The 23,272-nt window shown below is 46.3% G+C and overlaps 1 protein-coding gene across 3 annotated transcripts in view; it reads left to right on the top strand.

Moving 5' to 3' along the window:
* The window catches only part of FBXO9 (F-box protein 9), a 244,069-nt gene extending 233,507 nt beyond the window's left edge, over positions 1 to 10,562 (top strand). For all 3 annotated transcript variants that reach the window (XM_029595721.1, XM_029595720.1, XM_029595719.1), the window contains one exon: positions 7,173 to 10,562. In XM_029595721.1, coding sequence (XP_029451581.1) covers positions 7,173 to 7,281 — 109 coding nt within the window. In that variant the 3' untranslated portion in view covers positions 7,282 to 10,562. The remainder of the gene's footprint in view (positions 1 to 7,172) is intronic.
* The last annotated feature ends 12,710 nt before the right edge of the window (positions 10,563 to 23,272 follow it).

Raw genomic sequence — 23,272 nt, 5'->3', positions numbered from 1 at the left:
AGTCGCATGCTGGACATTCTCAGTGTTCCACTTTGACAAAGGTTTTCCGTGCCGGGGCTCCATATCTGATGTCACCCACATGGGAGGACTAATATTCAGCTGTTCTAGGAGAACATCTGTTATAGGTAAGCAACTCTGCTTTCCCCAAGTGAGAGTATTTAAACAGTGCTAGAAGAGATTATATTAAAATCTGCCTGTTAGTAGAGAACATATTTTAAAGTTAGACCAAAGTTTATAATATCCTTTTCTTCAAGAAGTGCAGCTTCCAGTACTATGTTAATGTCCTTAAACAAAAACATTAATCATACATTACTCCCATTTATTAATAATTAACTGGTCCCATACTAAGTTGTCAAAGCCCTCTTTTTAACCAAGAACACAGCAATATATACAAATCCTTTTTTCTTCAAAATTATACTCCTCCAAAATTCCCATTATCCCTAAAAGCAGGAATCGAACTTTTGGAGGAATCTGTTTTTTCCCCAGTATCTTCTCCACTCTCTCCAAATCCTCCTGTCAGAAAATCCGAAGCTTATAACCCCATTGAAAGGAGTGAGCAAAAGTCCCAACTTCAACTTGACATTTGAGGCAAATGTCGGATTAAAAAATGTCTAATTTGAAACCTCAAGCCCTATCTAAATAGGCTGTGTGCAAGAGTTTAAATTATTTCTCTGGTATGAATCAAACATCCATTTATATAAAGAAGTAAAACAATTCTTCAGTTCCTGAGATGAAAACTCTTCCCTTGTATCCATTGACCATTTGCTAGCTAAAGTATCTTAAGTGATGTGAAAAAAAGATTTCTAAAGAATTTGTACCCTCACACAATCTTGTTCAGTTTCAAGGGAGTTTTTAACACAAAATTAGCAAATATTCCTAGAGACAGTTTAGGATCAATTGCCTCTCAATGTTTCTAAACACCAAAATATATATATATACTATTTTACTGTGTAAACCTTATTTAGCAACCACAATGAATTATATCCAATAATTTGCAAAAATAAGCTTTATACACCCTATGAAAAAAAAATGGATATGTTCACAGTGGCAAAGCAGCCTTTCTTAGCACCCAGACAGATGGATTCAGGACCAGTGGGTTATGCACCTCTACCAGCAGATGGAGACAGAGCAAACTGATGTCACAATATATATACTCTTGCAGTGACATCAGCCTGCCAGTATTCTCCATCTCCAGCAGATGGTAAACATGCATTTCCCTAGTGGGGATTGCTTCAAATTTGAGGAGAATTAATAAGAACTTTGATTTGCCCCACTCTCCTCCTCCAGTTGAGAATTCCTAATGTGATTTTTGTGGTCCCTCAGATGAGTGCCTTGGTCCGGTAGCTGGTTTCCTTAGCCAGCATGGACTTAGCTGTTGAAACAGCTGAAAGGCAGCTGGTGCAGGAAGCCGAGCACGGAAGTGACGGTATATGGCCTCTCCCCCCGCAGTTGGAGACAGCTTTGTACACAGCTGGGAAAAGCTGATCTCAGGTAAGGTTAGGAAAAAAAGAAAAGGAAAAAGACAAGAGTAGAGGGGTTGTATAGGCCTTCCTCTGGTCTCCATGCTCAGCACGCTGTTCCGACATTTGTTCCCCCTCCTGTGGGAGGTTATGGGACTTGGGCAGCCTGATGGGTTGAGCAACCTAGATGGGCTAGGCCCCACTGTTAGGTTTTCTTTTCTGTGCACTACATGGTAGGCCACAGAAGTGTTTTTGCGCACTTTTTTTTCTGTGCATTAGGCTGACCTCTGCAGGACTGTCGGTGTGTTGAAGTGCGTCTGGCTGTGTGCCCAGTTTCTTTTGGGCACGCTGCTTGTGCACACAGTCTGGGACGCTTTGGTTGTGCGCTGAAGTTTGGCACGGTGACAGTGTGCTTAGTTTTGCAATGCATAGCCTTGGGATACCTAAATTTTTTGCGCCCAGATTTTTCGGCGTAAATTCGGCTAGACCCACACTGTCAGCTACCTGTTAAGCGTACTGACGGAATAATGGTGCCTGTGGCTAAGAAACCTAAGCACCTTTCCCTCTGTGCTGCCTGTCATATTCAGGCATCTCAACCTGGAGTGCCCTCTTAATTTGTGCCAGCATTGCTTAGACACTCAGGGAGAATCATCTTCCTCTGATTTTACTAAGCCTGGTTCTTCCCAGCCTGATGGTGGTCTGGGTAAGGACATGTCAAGAGGGTCACCTGACCTTGGAATGCCCTTAACTGGTTCGGCAGGGGACGGTAACTCCATGGGTGCAGCACAGGTGCCTTCTGGTTTTGGCATGGATCCTTCTGCTTTTTCTTGAGTTTAATTTTTTTCAGGGATTACAGTCTTCAGCCCTGTCCAATCCTGTCAGGTCAGATTCCAAGGTGGTGGCCTCTTCCTCTTGTGGTACTATTGTTAAGCACTGAATTATGCCTAGATTGGTAGCAGGTACTTCTGATAGGAATCCGGATGGCATTGATGATGAGGCCAATCCGGACTCTCTGGGGAAAGGAGAAATTCCTCTGGGACTGGAACCGTATAGGACTATTTTGCGGTTCTTTCATAGAGATGAACTACCGGCTCTGATTTCCCAGACGCTGAAGATGCTGGGAATACCTGGGGCAGATTCCATGTCTGAGCCAAAGAAAAATATCTTATTTTGGTTTCTTTGTGTATATAGCCTCTTGTTTTTTCCCTGTTATGAAGGCCATTCAAGAATTGATTGATCTTGAGTGGGATTCCCCGGAGGCAAATTCCAAATGGGGTTGGACTTTGGAAGGCCTGTAACTCCTGGATCCAGAGGCAAGAGAGCGCCTGCGTTGTTCCAAAAGTGGATGCACTTGTCTGTGCCATCTCTAAGCAGACAAATATCCCTGTGGAGGGAGGCGCAGCCTTGAAGGATGTGCATGATAGAAGAATTAAGGCCATCCTTAAGCAAGCCTTTGAAGCAGTAGCGAAGACATTACAGATAGCTTCTTGTTGTTTCCTGGGGGCTCACTCTTGTTTGCTTCTCTCTCAAGAGGTCGATGATTCTGGAGTGAATTCCAGGGCAGTTATGGAACCAGCCACTGCCTTTTTGGCAGATGTGGGCTACAATTTGGTCTGCACCTCGGCCAGAGGAGTAGCTTCGGTAATAGTGGCTAAACATCACTTATGGCTGAGAAATTGGTCAGCCGATGTAACCTCCAAGGCTAATCTTACAAAATTGCCTTTTAAAGGCTCACTCTCTTGTTTGGGAGCGAGTTAGAGAAACTGGCCAATAATTGGGGGAAATCCCCAGTTCCTCAGTTGCTGGAGGTTAAGAAGCAGTTGCCTCACCCCTTAGATATGAGGGATTGTCCCAGGGGTTCCAAGCATTTTTGTCCCTACAGAGGAGCGACCTTTCAGAGGACTCTGCCTTTCGGTAGGTCTCAGTCCTTTTGACCCAGACAGCCCAGGTGGGGCATTGGCTCGTGCAGTGCAACCCCTGAGCCTCCCAATGAAGGTTTGCCAATCCACCCCCAGGAACAAGAGATAGGGGGGAGTCTCTGTCTCTCTTATCAGAAGTGGGTTGAAATCATATCGGATCAGTGGGTCCTGGAGGTGATACTAGAGGGATATGCACTGGAGCTTTGCAGTGTTCCTCGGGACATGTTCATGGTGTCTCCCTGCTGCTCTCTGCAGAAGAAGCAGGTAGAGGAGTGTAGATTGTCAAGGCTCCTCAGTCTGAGGGCTGTGCTCCCAATACCCATGCCTCAAGAAAATATGGACCAATATTTCCATTTATTTCGTCATGCCCAAGAAGGGAGGGTTCCTTTCGTCCCATCCTGGATCTCAAAGGTCAACCATCATTTGCGGGTGACTCATTTTTGTATGGAAACATTACGCTCAGTGATAATGGCAGTGCAGTCGGGGGAATTTCTGACCTCCCTGGCTCTATCCGATGCATAACTCCACATTTCCATCTGATTGGAACACCAGCATTTTCTGAAGTTCGTGGTGGGGTGCCATTATCAGTTTCTGGTGCTGCCTTTTGGTTTGGCCACCGCTCCCAGAACTTTTTCCAAGGTTGTGGTGGTTGTGGCAGCGGAGTTGAGAGAGGATGGGATCCTGATACACCCATATTTAGATGACTGGCTCATTCAGTCCAAGTCTCTGGAAGAGAGCTGCCTGGTGACCCGCAAGGTGATCTCCTTGTTGCAGGAACTCTGGGTGATGAACCTAGCCAAGAGGAGTCTTCAGCCATCTCAGTCGGAGTATCCGGATGTTCGGTTCAACATGAAGCAGGGCAAAGTTTTTCTGCCAGAAGCTATACGCCCAACAGTGTGATCCTATGTGCAATGTCTGATGTCGGCAATCCTGGAAGTGGTGCCATGGATGAGAGCACATAAGCGTCGTCTTCAGCACTCTCTGATGTCTTGTTGGAGCCCGCAGTCTCAGGACTATTCGATTTGGCGACACCTGCCGATGGAATTCTGCTCTCACCTACAGTGGTGGTTGCAAGTAGATCATCTAAGAAAAGGAGTTTCCCTGAAATTGCCAGACTGGTTACTACTCGCGATGGATGCGAACCTCCAGGGTAGGGGATCTCACTCTCTGAAACTAACAGTGCAAGGGTGCTGGAGAACAGAAGTGTCTCTCTGGAACATCAATCGCTGGAAGCCTGAGCGATCTGGTAGGCATGCTTGCAGTTCAGCGGCAGGCTGCAGAGTCTAGCGGGTAATGTAGGACAATGCAACGATGGTGGCTTACATCAATCGACAGGGAGGAGCCAAGAGCCAGCAAGTGTTGCAGGGGATAGACCAACTTATGGAATGGTTGGAAGTACATCTTCAGGAGAGTTTGACCTTGCACATTGCAGCAAAAGACACTGTAAGAGCAGACTATCTCAGCAGGGAGAGTCTGAACCCAGGAGAATGGGTATTGTCGGACAATGCATTTCAGCTGATAATAGATCGTTGGGACTTCCCGTTTCTGGACCTGCTGGCAACTTCTCGCAATGCGAAGGTTCCTCGAGTCTTCAGTCGCAGGAGAGATCTGAAGTCCTTGGGTATCAATGCTCTCGTGCAGAACTGGCCAGAGGACAAGCTGTTTGTATGCCTTTCCCCGTAGCCCATGTTGGGCAGAATAGTTTGGAGGGTCGAGGATCACAGAGGGATGTTGCTTTTGGTGGCCTCAGATTGGCCCAGGAGACCATGGTATGCAGATCTGCAAAGGCTCCTGCTAGACTCCCACCTCCGGTTTCCGGTACATGGGAATCTGGTGCGGCAGGGACCTGTTCTTCTGTTTTGTCTTACGATATGGCCCTTGAGAGGGCTCACTTGCTGAAGAGTGGATATTCTCTTCAGTGATTGCCACCTTACTACGAGCAAGAAGGCTGTCCACTTCCTTAGCCTATGTGCAGGTTTGGCGAGTATTTGAGGCTTGGTGTGAAGATCAAAGAGTGTTTCCTCATTCAGTTAAGATCCCGCTCATTTTGGAATTTTTGCAGGATGGGTTGGCCCTTAATTCCTTGAAGGTACAGGTAGCGGCTCTTGCTTGTTTCAGGGGTCAGGTGAATAGTGATTCCTTATCGGCTCATCCAGTTGTGGCCCGTTTCTTGAGAGGAGTGAGACATCTTCATCCTGCATTGTGGTTCCCAGTACCCTTGTGGAGTCTTAATCTGGTTTTTGATTTCTTGGCAGGCCCTATATTTTGATCGATGTGTAAGTTTTCATTGTGGTTACTGACCTTGAAAACAGTGTTTCTGGTGGTGATATGTTCTGCGTGTCTAATTTCTGAGCTGCAGGCCTTGTCTTGCTGGGAACCGTTCCTTTGGGTGACTCCAGGGGCAATACAACTGCGTATTAAATATTAAAAACCTAGCCTTATGACCAACACCCGTTCTCAACTCCAGCCTACATTAGGCCCCATAACTCTTACTTTGTTGTTAACCCCAGTCACTTTATGTTGTTAACCCCAGTTACTTTTATCCAAGTTCATTCTACCTGTTTATTGTAAGACATCATCTTGTCATGGTTAATGTTTAGAATGTAAACCGACTTGATTAGTAATTCTGTTACTGGAAAATCGGTATATAAAAGTGCTAAATAAATAAATAAATTATTCCTTCCTTTTTGCCTAAAGTGGTCTCAGATTTTCACTTGAATCAGTCCATTTCCCTGCCATCTCTGGATAGGGAAAGAGATACGAATGTTGCCTGTTGCATCCCTTGGATGTCAAGAGACATGTTGTGAGGTATCTAGAGGTTTCTAAACCGTTGCGAAAGACAGATTGCCTGTTTGTCCTTCATGGTGTAGAGGTAAACAGGGTGAGCCGGCTTTGCAGGCTACAAGAGCTTGCTGAATTAAGGAGATAGTCATGGCTGCGTAAGCAGTTACTGAAAAGTCGTTGCCTACTCAGGTTAGGGCTCTGGCAATGTCATGGGCGGAATTTAGATTGATGACTTCCATTGACATTTGCCGAGCTGCGATGTGGTCTTCCTTACACACCTTTTCCAGGTATTATCTGGATGTGCAGGCCCATGAGGACGCAGCCTTTTCATATGTGGTTTTAACTGGACCATGGGCAGCCTCCCACCCTATTCAGGAGTAGCTTGGGTACTGGTTGTAATGTAAACCGAAGTGATAATTAATCTTGTTAATTGAACCTCGGTATATAAAAAGTTATAAATAAATAAATATATCCCACTGGTCCTGAATCCATCTGTCTGGGTGCTAGGAAATGAGAAATTACTAATTATCTGATAATTTCCTTTTCCTTAATCCAGACAGATGGATTCAGCTTCCCGCCCTTGGCTGCCAAATGATTTTGTTGTTTTTCACCTGAGTGGCTACCCGTTTCAGGGGTTACTGATAAGTGTTAATCCAGTCCCTATTTTAGTGTGCATACATTCTTTGCCTGAGTTCAGTGTTTCCTGTTGGTTGAGTTCTGAAATGGTTATCTACTATTAATCAAGTTTTTGCTAGTCTGTCCATAGTGGCTTTTGAAGACAATACTGGCAGGCTTGATGTCACTGCAGGGGTATATGTATACTGTGACATCAGTCCTGAATACATCTGTCTGGATTAAGGAAAAGGAAATTATCAGGTAAGTAGTAATTTCTTGATCAGTGCTTCCCCCGTGGAGTTTATGTAGCTCAGAGCTGATGCTTTGCTTCATTGCAGCAGTGAGAGGAGGACATATGACATTAACCCTGTATGTAAAATTTTTCCCGTTTCAGATCTACTGGCGAGACTGCTGTCACAGCATTTGAAATAGACAAGATGTACACCCCTCTGTTCTTTGCTCGTGTGAAGAGTTTCACTGCATTCTCGGAAAAGCCTCTCTAAGAAGCCCATGCTGATTCTCTTGCAACTAGTGCATGAATTTAATCTAGCAAAAGAGCACTTAAGTTATAAATGTACAGATGAGATGTGCAACTTGTTTTAAACTGTTCAGCATTCTTTCTGGAAAATTTGTCTGCTGGTTATATGTTCTGTTTGATTTTTTTTTGGGAGTTGTGTTCTTTTATTGTTTTGAAATCAAATTTATAAACTGTTTTAAGCACATCTATGTTGTGAAAAATTTATAAAGTTTTTATCATGTTTTATTTTTCTTTTTAATTCATTTTTGTGCAGTTCTTTCTAGAGATGGGCAAATGCTCGACAGGTGAAGTTATAGATCTACAGTTTTTGCCCATTGTTAGTTCTTTGTTGATTGGTCTGAATTCCTGCTCTACAGCATTGAGCTTTAAAGATTCATGGATATACACAAGAAAATGGGGAAATTGTTTTATCTAATTCTTCTTTATTCCTTTCTTCATCTTTGTTAATTGATTATTTTTATTTACCCCATCCCTTTTCCTCTGTCATTTATCAAAGTCACTAAACCAGACTGGAGAAATACTTCCGTGCTAATGATTGTCAAAGCCACAGCTTTCTTTATACCAACACTCAGTGAACCAGGCAAGCAGAGCTAGCTGGTTACAGTGGAGGCAATATGTGTATAAATAAAATGAAGTAGCACCGGTAGGGAAAATGTTGAAAGATTATATTTTGTTCAGGTATTTAAATCTGAGTTCTGGCTTTTTTAGGACCCAGAAGTAGCTACAGACTTTAATTCTCATCAAAAGTTGCATATAGTCAGGTTTCACTAATTTTAAAGCACTGTTGTATGTTTAAATATATATTTTTTAGAGTACATCATTGCCATTTCACACTGTATACTTTAAACTATATATAATAAAGGCATATCTCTCCCCTTGCTGGGTCCCCATTTTCCTTAAAAGAAAAGGCATGGTGGAATCTAGGGAATGAATGCCTCTTCAGGGAAAGTTAGTTATTTTAAAATGTTAATTCTCTGTTTTTGTTGCGGCCATGGGATACGGAATCTGTCTTTTATTATCCCAATGTATGTGGGGAAGATAACATAGTCTGCCATTAGAAGCATAAAAGAGCATTTCAGAATTATTTAAAAAAAAAAAAAAAAAGTTAAAAACTAGCACCTAGTAAAGGCTTTTTTCTCTCTTAATGTTCTTTATTTTGGTGGAAATAGTGGATCTAGAGCTGAGACACTTTAAAATAAAAAAAAAAAAAATTTAAAAAGCATTTTAGAAATATTTATATACAAGTAAATTTTGGCTAATATGGATTGCTACTTTAAATTCAGATTAGATTACACACTTTTAAGAATGAACCGAATTGTTTTAACTTTTCATTTTGTTTGGGAGATGTGGAGGCATCCATTCTATGGCTATTGCCTCTGCTTTTGAGTACATCAACTCCTTGTCTGTGCTCTGTGGGCCTGTTATAATTTTGTGTTTGACAAGAAAGGTGAGAAGCCAGAAGAATTAAAAAGATAGAGAAAAGGTCTTACATGTAGGCATTAAAGTGTTTACACTACTGAAAATCACTTTGTGAAAATTAGATGCTTGAATCCTGTTTCTCTGTATTATAATTTCCAGATTTTATATTTGCTCATTTTTTTAATAGAACTTTTTGGTTTTCCCTCTAATTTTTCTCCACTACTTTCTTATTGCACATTATCAAAGCTTGTCTCAGTCTTGCACGTCTGCCTTAAAATGGGTGAGTGGGAAAGATTTGAGCTTAAGGGCACTGTATGACCCTAATGCATGATAGATGAGGCTTTTCTGCTCCTTTCTCTCTAAAGCACCTTCAAATTGACCTTGAAACTGGAGTATCACAAGGAACTTCTTATGCAACCTCCTGCCTCAAGAAAACAACTTAAGTAAGGGGCTTAGTCTCAAACTACAGGAAGTTAGCCAGTAAGCTGCAGCTAAGAGCCATCAGTTGCTTGTAAAACCTAGGCTGTTTTCTGTCTGCTCGTGACAACATCCAACAAGCAGCTTTTATTTTGATAGTCATGAGCAGATAGAACAGTATCTCAGCTGAATTAGTTATTTTTGCTAAGCATTCTCTTTGAAAATGAAAGAATTCTGGCTCTCAAACTGAGCAAACATGACCTAGAAGTTGCAGACTAAGGATAAACATGAGACTTGCTCATCTCCTCACAGAGCATTGATTAACAGTGGAGACATTTCAAAGAATTTTTCTAGGTGTTGAAGTGTGCTAGCCTTGCAGAAAATTGTTGTCCTTTGTGCACTCATACAGATATGTACAAAAGATCAGACACACTATAAGGTTGAGGCAATATTGCGTAAAATATATGCGTCCAAACCGGGCGCACATTTTTTGAATGCGTGCACATCCACCTCTTCTGGGCACTCGATGCAATAGGAAAATGAGCTGCCGTGCTAAAAGGATCACGCAATGGGTAATTTGTGTGTCCCTAGTGCTCTGCATTGGACATCCAGGAGACATGGCTTGCACCCATAACAGCTTGGCCAGAGCTCCCTCCCCACCCAATTGGTCCTTTTCACTGACACTTGTCAGTGAAAAATATCAATCCCCTTTCAGGACAGTGAATGGACCAATTGGCAGTAAGTGAAGGAGTGAATAAATTAATATTACATGCCTAACACTTAAAGTGCCCAACACTTTTATTCACTCCTTCACTTACTGCCGGCAAGGATTCCAATTGGGCCAGACCTTGGGGATGCTGCTTTCTGTGGTGCCCCCTATGAGGAACCACAGAATGTTTTGTTTTTTTCGTTGCGCCTTTGAGCGCGGCATGCTTTAATGCCAGCTCCTGGGCAGATGTTAAATTTGCCTCGTTAAAATGGGTGCCTTTGACGTGCGACAATTTTTGGCATCCATGATAATAGGCTAACCATCTCATCTACATGGAATTTGCATGTGATGAGCGCTTTTAGCCATGCGTTCAATTGGATGCGCTAATCCCCGTATTGCATTGGGGGTTATTTTAGCACGTCCAATAGAGCGTTACCCGGTGAAGTATCTTGAGTGCACTGTATTGCATTGGCCTGTATCAGTCTTATTGATTCTTTTGTTCCTCTTTATCTGAGTTTGCCCTGCATAGACTAGACAGCAGTATTTGTTTAGACAATAAAATGAGTCCTCTGTATAAGACACCTCTAAAACTTACAAAAGTGGTGCCACCACAAAACAAAAACAAGGTAAAGAATTAACATTTGAAATATTATTCTCTGCTGGAATGACTTAACCTGGCCACATACAAAACCAATTGAAAAGATTTTTTTTTTTCAAGGTACTAATTTCTCTTGAGGTCAAAACAATAAAATGTAAAAAGAGAACTGCACTTGTGACAGACAACTGTTATTGCTCTGCTGAATGTGAAAAATCTATGAAGGTTTGTCCTAAGTCTGTTTAAACTGTTTGACCTTGCCAGAATTTAAATAAATGTTTTCTTAAAAGTAAATCTAGTCTGTTTACTTTCCAAAATCTTGTATTAGATTACTTACAATCGTTTATCTTAATTTTTGGGGAGTCTTCTGAGCATGTTATGGTGTAGCTACATTATTCATGTTTTGTGTTTGGAAGCCTGCAAGAGAATATGTTCATGCTTGTTCATCTGCTTTATTTCAAGTTATTATTTGAGGTGTGGTTGTGGAAGAGAGAGATTGAAACTACTTCCATAGAGGAGGAACAACAGAAACAGCAGGGTATCTACTGCAGTTTTGCAGTGGTTCCTACATCTTCAGCACAAAACATCAGCTCAGTGAGTTTGAAATCTTTCCTCTACCTGTAACTTTGTAGTTATTTTTCTCACAGGACAAGCAGGATGGTAGTCCTCACATATGGGTGACATCATGAGAATGGAGCCCAATCACAGAAAACTTCTGTCAAAGTTTCCGGAACTTTGACTGGCCCCTACTGGGCATGCCCAGCATGGCACTAACCCTGCAGCCAGCAGGGGTCCCCCTTCAGTCTTCTTTTTTCCGCGCAGCAGTAGCCTCGCGGTAAAGGAGCTCTGAAGAGATTCCTGACAGGAATTTTCCTCACGGAATTACTAAAAGTTAAATTGCCCCACAGGAGTCCCTCCTCTAACTTTACTCAGTCCGCGGTACTCCGGTAAGTTTTTACCCGTTTCCCCGTCTATTACCGTCGAGTTTGGCCCTCGTGGCCTACTGGCCATCGACCGTACCGCAGCTCAATTTTTTGCCATGGCATCGGGGTTTCATCGGTGCCCGGACTGTACCCGCACCATGTCTATCACAGACCCCCATAAAGTCTGTGTAATGTGTCTAGGATGCGAGCACGATGTCTTGACCTGCACCAAATGTGCCCTAATGACACCGAAGGGTCGCAAGGCCAGAATGGAGAAGATGGAACTTCTCTTCCGTGCACAAACCCCGACTCAGTCTATTGCATCGATGTCATCAGAATCGGCACCGTCAACTTCGCGCCAGCATCGACCAGTGACCGACCAGCGTCGATGACTTCTCAGCCATCGACACCCTCTACTCCCCCTCAGGATGGAGGGGATCGCAGGGAGAAACATCGCCATCAACACCGTAAGACTTGGACCATCGAGGGAGCAAAATCATCGACCTCGCCACCGTCCGAGCCGCTGTCAAAGATACCCCGTCCAGGAAAGGCACAGACCATTCCTGCGACCGGGTCACCGAGGCAACCCTCACCCGATCAGGGATTAGGAGCCGCGACTCCGCCTTTAACGGTGGTCCCTCCGGCTATGCCTCTGCCTCCTTCCAGAGCTGGGGCTGCTTGCTCCAGGTCTCTGAGAAGAACTGGACCGGATGGTTCAGGAGGCCATCGACAAGGCAATGCAACGTCTTCAGGTTCCTCCGACACCAGCACCGCCTGTGGAACCGATCATCAACCTGATTCCGGCAGCGCTGGCACCGTTGCTATCCAGGATGTTAGCGCTTATGGCCGCTTTTCCACTGATGGATTCTGGTTCGACGATGGCTCCGATGCCCTCCCCACTGACAGCATCATCGGGAGGAGAAACACCGTTCCGCATCCCTCCATCGGGAGTTCTGCCTCAGCCATCGATGCCAATACATCCCTCGCCACCGACCCATCCATCGGTGCCGATACGTCTGGTGCCACCAAGCCATCTATCAATGCCTGCGCCGGTGCCTTCGATAATTCCTCAGATTCCTTCGGAGCCTAGACAGAGTCCTTCAGGTATCCAACCACCCTGCCCCCTCTAGTTCCTAGAGGGACGGTTGCTGATCCTTATGATACCTGGGCTGATGATACCTCAACAGACACCGATGATTTACCTTCACCACCTTCGCCCACTGAGAGTAGGAAGAGTTCTCCTCCAGAGGACCTCTCCTTTATAAACTTTGTGAAGGAAATGTCTGAATTGGTTCTCTTTCAATTACAGACGGAACAGGATGATAGGCACCAGATGATAAATAATATTTACTATCTGGAACTCCACACCCCCACATGGTTTATCAATTCAGGCTATTATATATAATGAGACGTTGGTTTGCCTCAGATTATTTGCTCCTGCAAATACATGGTTATTAATATTCTATTGTTCGATATTTATGCATATTATTTGAAACCCATGTTTTTCTGTAAAGCCTGTTGCTATTAATTGTTTTACTGTTTATTTTATACTGTTACATGTAAAGCCTGTTGCTAAATTAATGTTTCACTGTAAACCGAGGTGATGTATTGCTATACGTACCGCGGTATAGAAGAACCTATAAAATAAATAAATAAATAAATGATGGAGTTGCTCCAATTCCTGGATGCTCCCAAAGTAATCACCTCTATTCCCATCCATCAGGTCCTTCTCGTTCTCCTCAAGAAGAACTGGGAACATCCTGGATCAATTGCTCTAGTACACAGGAAATCTGACACTACCTATTTGGTGCAGTCAGCCCTAGGTTTTCAAAAATCACAGCTTGATCACGACTCTGTCGTGGTAGTCTGCACAAAAGAAGGCAAAGAGGTCAAAGCCTCACTCGTCTGTTCCTCCTGGAAAGGAACAGAAGTTCCTAGATAACATTAGTCGCCGAGTATTCCAAGGGGCCATGCTTATCTCCCGAATTGCCGCCTATCAGCTTTATATGACCCAATATAACAGGGTCATTTTTAAGCAAATACAGGACTTCTCAGACTCCCTGCCTCAGCAATTTCAAGAACAATTACAAACCCTAGTACACAAAGGTTTTGAAGCAGGCAAGCATGAGATTAGGACATCTTATGAAATTTTTGACACTTCTACCAGAGTGTCTGCAGCTGCTATTTCGGCGAGATGGTGGGCCTGGCTCAAGTCTCCTGACCTTCGCCCAGAAGTGCAAGACCGGTTATCCGACCTGCCTTTGTCTGAGATAATCTGTTGGCGAACAGATTCAATGGACGATGGCAGAATTAAAAGACCATCATGAGACCCTAAGACAGCTTTCTTTGATGCCTTCCGACTTCTCCTCAAAACAGCCCTTCAGAAAGGACTCTTAAGAAGTCATTCTTCCGCCCGAAGAAGTCTTACCCGCCACCAACCAGATCCCCTACCACGAGCCCTTATCAAAAACCGCAGTCTCATCAAGCCCGTAAACAAAAACCACAAGCAGCTCCTCAACCAGGTCCTGCGTCAGGTTTTTGACTTCCACTTAGAGTGCAGCAGCCAGATTCCTCTGTCGCACATACCAGTGGGAGGTCGATTGTGCCACTTCCACAACATGTGGCATTCAATCACATCCGACCAATGGGTATTGGCAATCATTGCTCAGGGTTACCATCTGAACTTTCTCGCCCTGCCACCGGACTCCTCACCTCTACAGGCGTGGAGAAAATCCGAACACTCCATTCTTCTGGATCAAGAAGTTTCCCTCCTCCAGTCAAGAGCAATAGAACCCGTTCTATTCCCGGTACTTCCTAATCCCCAAAACATCAGGAGGCATGTGTCCTATTCTAGACCTACGGGCCCTCAACAAGTACTTCCAGCGAGAAAAGTTCAAGACTGTAACCTTGGGCTCACTTTTGCCTCTTCTACAAAGAGGAGACTGGCTCTGCTCTCTGGACCTCCAGGACGCATACACTCATTGCGATAACTTCATCTCATCGCAAATACCTGAGGTTTCTAGTAGGCCCCAAGCACTACCAATACAAAGTGCTTCCATTTGGCTAGGCGTCTGCACCACGAGTCTTCACAAAATGCCTCATAGTCGTCGCAGCCTTCCTCAGGACACAAGGTGTTCACGTCTACCTCTAGCTGGATGACTGGTTAATCAGGGCTCCCACTCAGCAAGCTGCTCTGTTGTCCCTCAATCAAACCTTACAACTCTAATTTCATTAGGATTTCTAGTCAATTACGACAAATCCTACTTAGTCCCATCTCAAACCTTGTCGTTCACTGGGGCAGACTTGGACACCTTACAAGCAAAGGCTTTCCTGCCTTGACAACGAGCACTGACCCTTGTATCTCTTGCTCACCAGCTGCAGTCTCAGCACTCTGCGACTGCACGCCAATTTCTCGTCCTTCTGGGACACATGGCGTCCTCAGTCCATGTCACACCAATGGCCCGCTTGGCCATGAGACTCATGTACTGGACTCTCAAGTCTCAATGGACTTAAGCTATTCAGCCTCTGTCGGCCATTGTCCATGTCACCGACTCACTCTGTCTATCTCTCGCCTGGTGGAAAAATCAGACCAATCTCCTCCAGGGATTGCCCTTCCAGGTTCCAAATCCTCAAATCATTCTCACCACCGATGCTTCCAACTTCGGGTGGGGAGCCCACGTAGCCGATCTGCAGACACAAGGCTCTTGGTCTCCAGAGGAAGCCAAACACCAAATAAATTTCCTGGAGCTTCAGCAATCAGATATGCTCTCAGGGCTTTTCAGGATCGCCTATCAAATTATGTCATCCTGATTCAGTTGGACAACCAGGTGGCCATGTGGTACATCAACAAGCAGGGAGGTATGGGCTCCTTCCTTCTGTGTCAAGAAGCTGCACAGATCTGGGCGGAAGCTCTCTCCCATTCGATGTACCTCAAGGCCACCTACTTACCGGGAGTGGATAATGTGCTGGCAGACAAGCTGAGTCACGTCTTTCAACCGCACGAGTGGTCTCTCAACCCCTCGGTAGCAAACTCCATTTTTCAACAATGGGGCTATCCTCGAATAGACCTCTTTGCGTCCCCATAAAACCGTAAAGTGGAAAACTACTGCTCTCTCATTCGCAGCAAACTCTCTCGACCCAGAGATGCATTCTCCCTCTCGTGGACAACAGGTCTGCTCTATGCATTCCCTCCACTTCCTCTTCTCTCAAACTCTCGTGAAGTTATGTCAGGACAAGGGAACCATGATCCTGATAGCACCTCACTGGCCACGCCAAGTGTGGTTTCCAATACTTTAGGATCTCTCCATCTGCAGGCACATTCCCTTGGGAAAAGACCCGCTTCTAATCACTCAGAACGACGGGAGTCTACGCCATCCCAATCTTCACGCCTTATCCCTGAAGGCATGGATGTTGAAAGGTTAAACCTCCAACCACTTAACCTTTCTGAACCAGTTTCCCGTGTCTTGATTGCTTCTTGGAAGCCTTCCACGAGAAAATCTTACTCTTACAAATGGAAAAGGTTCACGTCATGGTGCTCTTCTCAGTCCCTTGATTTCCCCCCCCCCCTTTCCTATCCAATCCCAAAGTTTCTCGACTGTCTCTGGCATCTGAGTCAGGTCTAAAGACTTCTTCCATCAGAATACATGTCAGTGCGGTAGCCGCCTTCCATAAAGGTGTCGGGGATGTCCCTATATCAGTACAACCCCTTGTAACACGCTTTTTGAAGGGCTTGCTCCATGTCAAGCCTCCACTACGTCCTCCGGCCCCTTCTTGGGACCTTAATCTGGTTTTGGGTCGGCTCATGAAACCACCGTTCGAGCCTCTTCACTCCTGTGACCTTTGCTATCTCACATGGAAAGTGATTTTCCTTTTGGCTATCACTTCAGCTCGCAGAGTTAGTGAATTGCAGGCTCTAGTTACCTATCTGCCTTACACTAAATTTCTGCAGTTCGGGGTGGTACTCTGCACTCACCCTAAATTCTTGCCTAAGGTAGTTTCGGATTTTCATCTTAATCAATCCATCATACTACCTACCTTTTTTCCCAGGCCCCATACCAACCCAAAAGAACAGTCTCTGCATACCCTTGACTGTAAATGGGCTCTAGCGTTTTACCTAGACCGTATAGCTGCCCACAGGGAAAGCACTCAATTATTTGCCTCTTTCCACCCTAACAAGTTGGGGAAGCCTGTGGGTAAGCAGACTCTCTCCTCCTGGTTGGCGGACTGCATATCCTTCTGCTATCATCATTCCAAGACCGTGTTAAAGCGCACACTGTGAGGGCCATGGCAACTTCAGTAGCACACCCACGCTCGGTGCTGCTTCATGACATTTGCAGGGCTGCTACCTGGAGTTCTCTCCACACCTTTGCAGCCCACTATTGCTTGGACAAAGCCGGAAGACAAGATTCCATCTTCGGCCAGTCTGTCCTTCGTAACGTGTTTACAACCTGAGTACCAACACCCTTCCACCTGCCTGGTGGGGTTCAGGATGCCCTCTACCAAATTCCGCCCCAGTTGTTGTGCCTGTTGCATGCCGTTGGGTACATTTGGTGCATGTTTGACATCCTCCGCTCGGTACTCACCCATATGTGAGGACTACCATCCTGCTTGTCCTGTGAGAAAGCAAATGTTGCTTACCTGTAACAGGTGTTCTCACAGGACAGCAGGATGTTAGTCCTCACGAAACCTGCCCCCCGCCCCGTGGTGTTGGGTTCGTAACGTTTTGTTTTATTTTTCGGCACTGCCTGTAGCTTTCAAATAAGACTGAAGGGGGACCCCTGCTAGCTGCAGGGTTAGTGTCATGCTGGGCATGCCCAGTAGGGGCCAGTCAAAGTTCTGGAAACTTTGACAGACGTTTTCCGTGATTGGGCTCCATCCTGATGATGTCACCCATATGTGAGGACTAACATCCTGCTGTCCTGTCAGAACACCTGTTACAGGAAAGCAACATTTGCTATCTTTCAGTGTAGAAGCAAACATGTACTACTCCTGTTGCTGGAGTATGATTATCAGATCTGTGGCATCCTGGGATACAGAATCACAGTCCTTATCCACGATATTTTTAAAAACCTCTTTATGTTGGAGCACCCCGTTTCTATCTTCCCCATTAATAGACAGGCTGACGCCACCTACTTGGTGCAGCAGGCCGTGGGGTTTGAAAAGCAGCATCTCCGCCACCAGTCGCTGGTCATGGAGTCTGCCTTGAAAAAGGCCCGGCACTCCCAAATCCATGCCTCCGCTCCTCTGGGCCGTGAGCACAGGAAGCTTGATGGCTTCGGCAGGAAAGTCTTCCAAAGTGCCATGCTGGTGGCCTGCATCACCACCTAGCAGTTTTACATGATCCAATGTAACCGAAATCTCTGGAAATGGGTCCAGGACTTTGCAGAGGGCCTGCTGCAACAGCAGCAAGAGGCTCTCTCGGCCATCACCCTGCTGGGTCTCAAAGCGGGAAAGCATGAGGTGCAATCCACCTACGATGTCTTCAAGACAGCGTCCCGTGTAGCGTCCGTCGGCATCATTGTCAGGAGAATGGCATGGCTTCGGGCCTCTGACCTCCGGCCAGAGATGAAGATAGACTAGCCGACTTCCCCTACACAGGTAAAAACCTCTGTGGGGATAAAGTCTGGGATGCAGTAGCACAATTGAAGGACCATGATGATACCCTTCAACAGCTGTCCGCTAGTGCCTCTGAAGGCCTGTCCTTGGCCAGGAAATCCTCCAAGCCAGGTTCCCGGAAGCCTTTTTACTGGCAGAGGAAATATCCTCCAGCCTCCCGTGCTCATATGCCACACACCTGCTCCAGGGGCCGTCCTCGCCAACAACAAGCACCAGATCCCAGCCAGCCCCCTCAGCAAGCCCCAACCACGGGCTTTTGACTGGCGGTGAGGGAGCAAAGGTCAGTTGACCATACCCCTGACAGTGGATCACCCAGTTGGTGGCAGGCTCTTGAGCTTGGCTCATCACTGGGAGATCACGTCTGACCGATGGGTCCTCACTGTCATTCTTCAGGGATATATTTAAACTTCAGTCGGCTCCTGGAGAGTTCTCCTCCATGTCCCTACTTGTGGTGGACGCAGAGGGAACCGGTCCCTCACCATCAACAGGGCCAAAATTTTAATTCGAGGTATTTCCTCATTCCGAAAAGGAATGGCGGCTTGCGTCTCATCCTCGGCCTCAGGGCGTTGAACAAGTTTCTTGTATTTTATATACAAAGATGTATTTATTTTCTTTAATTTGTAAACTGTTGTGAAAGTTTTTACTAAATGTCGATCTAGAAAACCTGGTAAATAAATAAGAGAAGTTCAAGATGGTCTCTCTGGGCACGGCGATCCCCCTCCTTAGATGAGACTTGCTTTGCTCCCTCTATCTCAAGGAGACTTACGCAGGGCAGGCACGTCCATTAGACGAACTTCGGCGGTCGCCTAGGGTGCCGAGTCACTGAAGAGCAGCCCCGTGGTGCCGCAAGCGGGGCCTATCCCGCTCATGGCAAACAGAAATAGAGACTGTGTGCTTCTCAGGGCCGTGAGCAGTGTGGCTGAGAAGCACTCAGTGTTTCCCCCCCCCCCCCCCCCAACCTGTTTCGGCGCAGACTGTTTCTATTTCTCTTTGCTGCGAGCGGGATAGGCTCCGTTTGCGGCACCATGTGGCTGCTGTTCGGCGCCCCCTACGGCTCGGCGCCCTGAGAAGCACACTGCACTGAAACAGGTAGGGGGGGGGGGGAGAGGCAGCAGTGCAAGGGTCGCCTAGGGCACCCAATACCTTTGCACTGGCCCTGGGTTTACGCACACATTGCAATTGTTCCCAGCCACTGGAAGTACCTCCACTTCATGGTGGGGAAAGAACATTACCACTACAAAGTGCTGCCCTTAGGGCTGGCATCGGCACCTCACGATTTTATCAAATGCCTAGCGGTGGTGGCCACCTATCTTGTCGCTCGGTGCACATGTTCCTCTACCTGGACAACTAGATGGTCAAGAGCGACTCCCGCTCAGGAGTCTTCCATGCTGTGACCTTGATGGTACAGATGCTGCAGATGGTGGGGTTTGTCATAAACTTCCTCAAGTCTCATCTCTGTCCGTTTCCTCAGCTGGACTTCATGGGTGCCAACCTGGACATGATACAGGTGAAAGCTTTTTTGCCCTGAGACCAGGCGATTGCCCTTGCCTCGCTGGCTACCCTTGTCCGGAACAGTTGGAGGGTGCCAGCTTGCTTTCTGCTCTGCCTGCTGGGCCTCACCTTACAGCCCTCTCCATCTCAGGTGATTCTCACCACCGATGCTTCCCCTCAAGGCTGGGGAGCTCATGTGAACAGTATCCACACTCAAGGTCTCTGGATTGCCTCCAAAGCCCTCTCTCAGATGAACTTTCTGGAGCTTTGAGCAATTCGATACGCTCTGTGGGCGTTCAGAGACCAATTGTCCAAGGACGTCTTAATTCAGATGGACAGCCAGGTTGTGATGTGGTATATCAACAGGCAGGGCGGCACGGGTTCATTCCTCCACTGCCACAAGGTGGTCCAGGTGTGGACCTGGGCCCTTTCACAGGGAAAGTCTCTGTGAGCAACCTACCTGCTGGGCCATCTCAACCTGCTAGCGGACTGTTTGAGCTGCTCCTTCCGACCACATGAGTGGTCCCTCAACCTGGAAGTGGCGGCTGAGCTGTTTCACCAGTGGGGTACGCCAGATGTGGATCCCTTTGCCTCCGTGCACAACCATGAGGTGAGCAGGTTTTGCTCCCTAGTATCGGAGGGCATCCATCTGGCCTGCAATGCCTTCTCCCTCCACTGGGGGACAGGCCTGCTGTACACATACCCACCTCTGCTGCTCCTCTTGAGGACTCTGCTGAAGCTTCAGCAGGACAGAGGGACCATGATACTTGTGGCAACTTCTTGGCCCCGACAGGTCTGGTTCCTGCTTCTGCAGGACCTGTCTGTGCAGGCACCCATCCGGCAGGGGATGGCGACTAATCTCATATTGCAGAACCAGGGGACCTTGCACCATCTTAACCTCCGGGCGCTGGCCATCATGGCTTGGATGTTGAGTGCGTAGTCCTCCAGCCTTTGAAGCTCTCGGACTGTGTCTCCCAGGTCCTGGTGGCATCTCAAAAGCCCTTCACTAGGAAGTCCTACAACTTGAAGTGGAAATGGTTTTCCATCTGGTGTGACGGCCATGATTTGGACCCTTTCTCATGCCCCTCCCCCGGCTGTTGGACTTACCTGTGGATTCTGTCCAAATCTGGGCTTCAGACCAGCTCAGTCAGGGTGCACCTCAGTGCCATCATTGCGTACCATTGGGGTATTGCACACCAGTTTCAGTCCAACCTTTAGTGGACCGCTTCATGCGGGGCCTCCTCCAGCTCAAGCCCCCCCCCCCCCCCCCCCCCCCCGGCCTCCGGTGGCGTCTTGGGACCTCAATGTTGTCCTGGCATGGCTCACGCATCCTCCTTTTGAGCTACTGCGCTCCTGCGACCTGATGTTCCTCACCTGGAAGGTTATATTCCTGGTGGCAATTACTTCGGCTCGCTGGGTTGGTGAGCTTCAGGCTCTGGTTACATACGCACTGTACACAAAGTTCTTTCACGATCATGTGGTCCTGCGCACGCATCCGAAGTTTCTGCCCAAAGTTGTAACTGATTTTCATATCAATCAGTCCATTGTTTTACCCACCTTTTCAAGGCCTCATTCCCACCCGGGGGAACAGGCTCTTCATACCTTGGACTGTAAAAGGGCCTTGGCATTCTATCTGGATTGCACTGCTGGCCACAGACAGTCCACTCTGCTCTGAGTCCTTTGATTCCAAGAGGCTGGGAGTAGTGGTGAGTAAACAGACCTTATCGAACTGGCTGGCGGATTGCATTGCCTTCTGCTAGCCAGCAGAGAAAAGACTCACTCTGTGTGGGCTTTGGCGATGTCTGTGGCACATTTACATGCAATCGCCGCCGTTGAGATCTGCCAAGCTGCAACCTGGAGTTATTCACACGTTTGCAGCTCATTATTGATTGGATAAAGTCGGGCATCAAGACAGTGTCTTTGGTCAATCTGTCCTGCGTAACCTGTTCCAGGCTTGAACTCAACTATTCATGCCTTTGTGGAAACCAGATTGTCCCCTGCTGTTCCACAGCACCACAGTTGTGTTGTGCCCGTTGGCACCTTGTTCGGTCCCGTTGGTCTCTCCTGTTCTCAGGGGCCGTCTGGAGCTTAGTATTCACCCACATGTGAGGACTACCATCCTGCTTGTCCTAGGAGAAAGTGCAGTTGCTTACCTGTAACAGGTGTCCTCCTAGGACAGCAGGATGGTAGTCCTCAGGAATCCTGCGCACCTCCCCATGGAGTTGGGTTCTCCTTACAGTTTGTTTTATTTTTCGCTCGTATTTTTCTATGTTACGATACTGAAGGGGAACCTCGCGTGGATGTGCGAATAGCAGCAGGCTGGGCATGCTCAGTGTGCTGGTCAAAGCTTCTAGAAACTTTGACAAATGTTTTCCGAGCCGGGCTCTAATGGATGATGTCACCCACATGTGAGGACTTAACATCCTGCTGTCCTAGGAGAACACCTGTTAGAGGTGACAAACGGTGCTTTCCCAGGTATGGACAGCAGGGACTTTTTTAACATCCATATTAGTTTAACTTATTGGGTGTTATTTAATGTGTGTGCTGTTTTGAAATATTTTATTAGTGCTTGGAAAATTTTTAAAAAATGTATGTGACTAATAGATATTGTTCTATTTGTCAGTTTTGAAATATTCTTTTATCGGTATGGTTTTACTATTATTGGTGCTTTATATTTCTAGATTTTGTTTGTTTTACGAGGAATAGTGGTTCTGTTTTTCCATTGTTACACACAGTCTGGCTTCTTGGGGTTTCCATTACAGTTTTTGTCTGCATATTGCTGGTTCTAATTTGTGATCCTTTATTCTGTATTTGGTAAGAGTCTGTCTCTGCATTGCACATGTGACCAAGGTGAGAGATTCTGCTAGCATGTAGTGTCTGTAGGGATCTATAGCAATTGGGTTGGTTTTGTTTCCCCGGTAGGTAGTGTATTGATATTCTGGGACCCAGTGTAATATTTACCTATGCTTTTTCACAGTTAGGGTTCTTGTTGTTTGTCCTTGGTGTTACTAGTGTTAAAATCTATACAGCAAACCTATCATAATGTGAGTGTCTCTTTTGTGGGATTTTTTGTTAGTTCACAATTTGTCTGGCAGTGGAAGGGAAACATCCAAGCTCCATTGTTGGAGCTTGGATGTTGGGAATTTCTGCGGATGCACAGAACTGGAGGTGCAGGATTTGTATTGACATTCTTTCCCTTCCTATATATTCCAGACTTTACACTCATAGCCATATAGAATTAGTTGAATGAGGCTATCAAATAATTTTAATGGTAGTTTTACCAGAAGAATGAAACTAGCCAGCTTTTTAAAATTACACAGAAGACCCTTGGGACTTTCTTATTGAGACTTTTTTTATAGCCAATTTTAAAGCAGGGGGCCATCCTATGGAAGTAGGTGATATGAGGAAATGTCATTTTAGCTTGTCCCTGCCCCCCAAATTCTTCTGTCTAGAGATGCCACTGATTTTATATGACCTTGAGCATTAGTACAAGAAGGATTGGGGGGGGGGGGGGGGGTTACTGGAGAGGCATACAAATGCATTGGCCCCGGGCGCCGGAGACCCTCAGTATGCCACTGTCGCCACAGCACACTGAGCCAACAATTCACAAACGGACATCACCTCCTATCCATGACTTTTTAGTTTCCTTAGACACCTCTCATGTGAGACTGTCGAACGGACCACATCTACTGGTTTACCTTTGTCCACATGTTTATTCACCCCTTGAAAAAAATGTAGATATGTTAGGCAAGACTTCCCTTGGGTAAATCCATGCTGGCTGTGTCCC

This window comes from Rhinatrema bivittatum, chromosome 3, assembly GCF_901001135.1.
Source record: "Rhinatrema bivittatum chromosome 3, aRhiBiv1.1, whole genome shotgun sequence".
Lineage (NCBI taxonomy): Eukaryota > Metazoa > Chordata > Amphibia > Gymnophiona > Rhinatrematidae > Rhinatrema > Rhinatrema bivittatum.
Note: the sequence above shows the minus strand (reverse complement) of the source record. Positions and strands in the feature narration are given on the sequence as shown.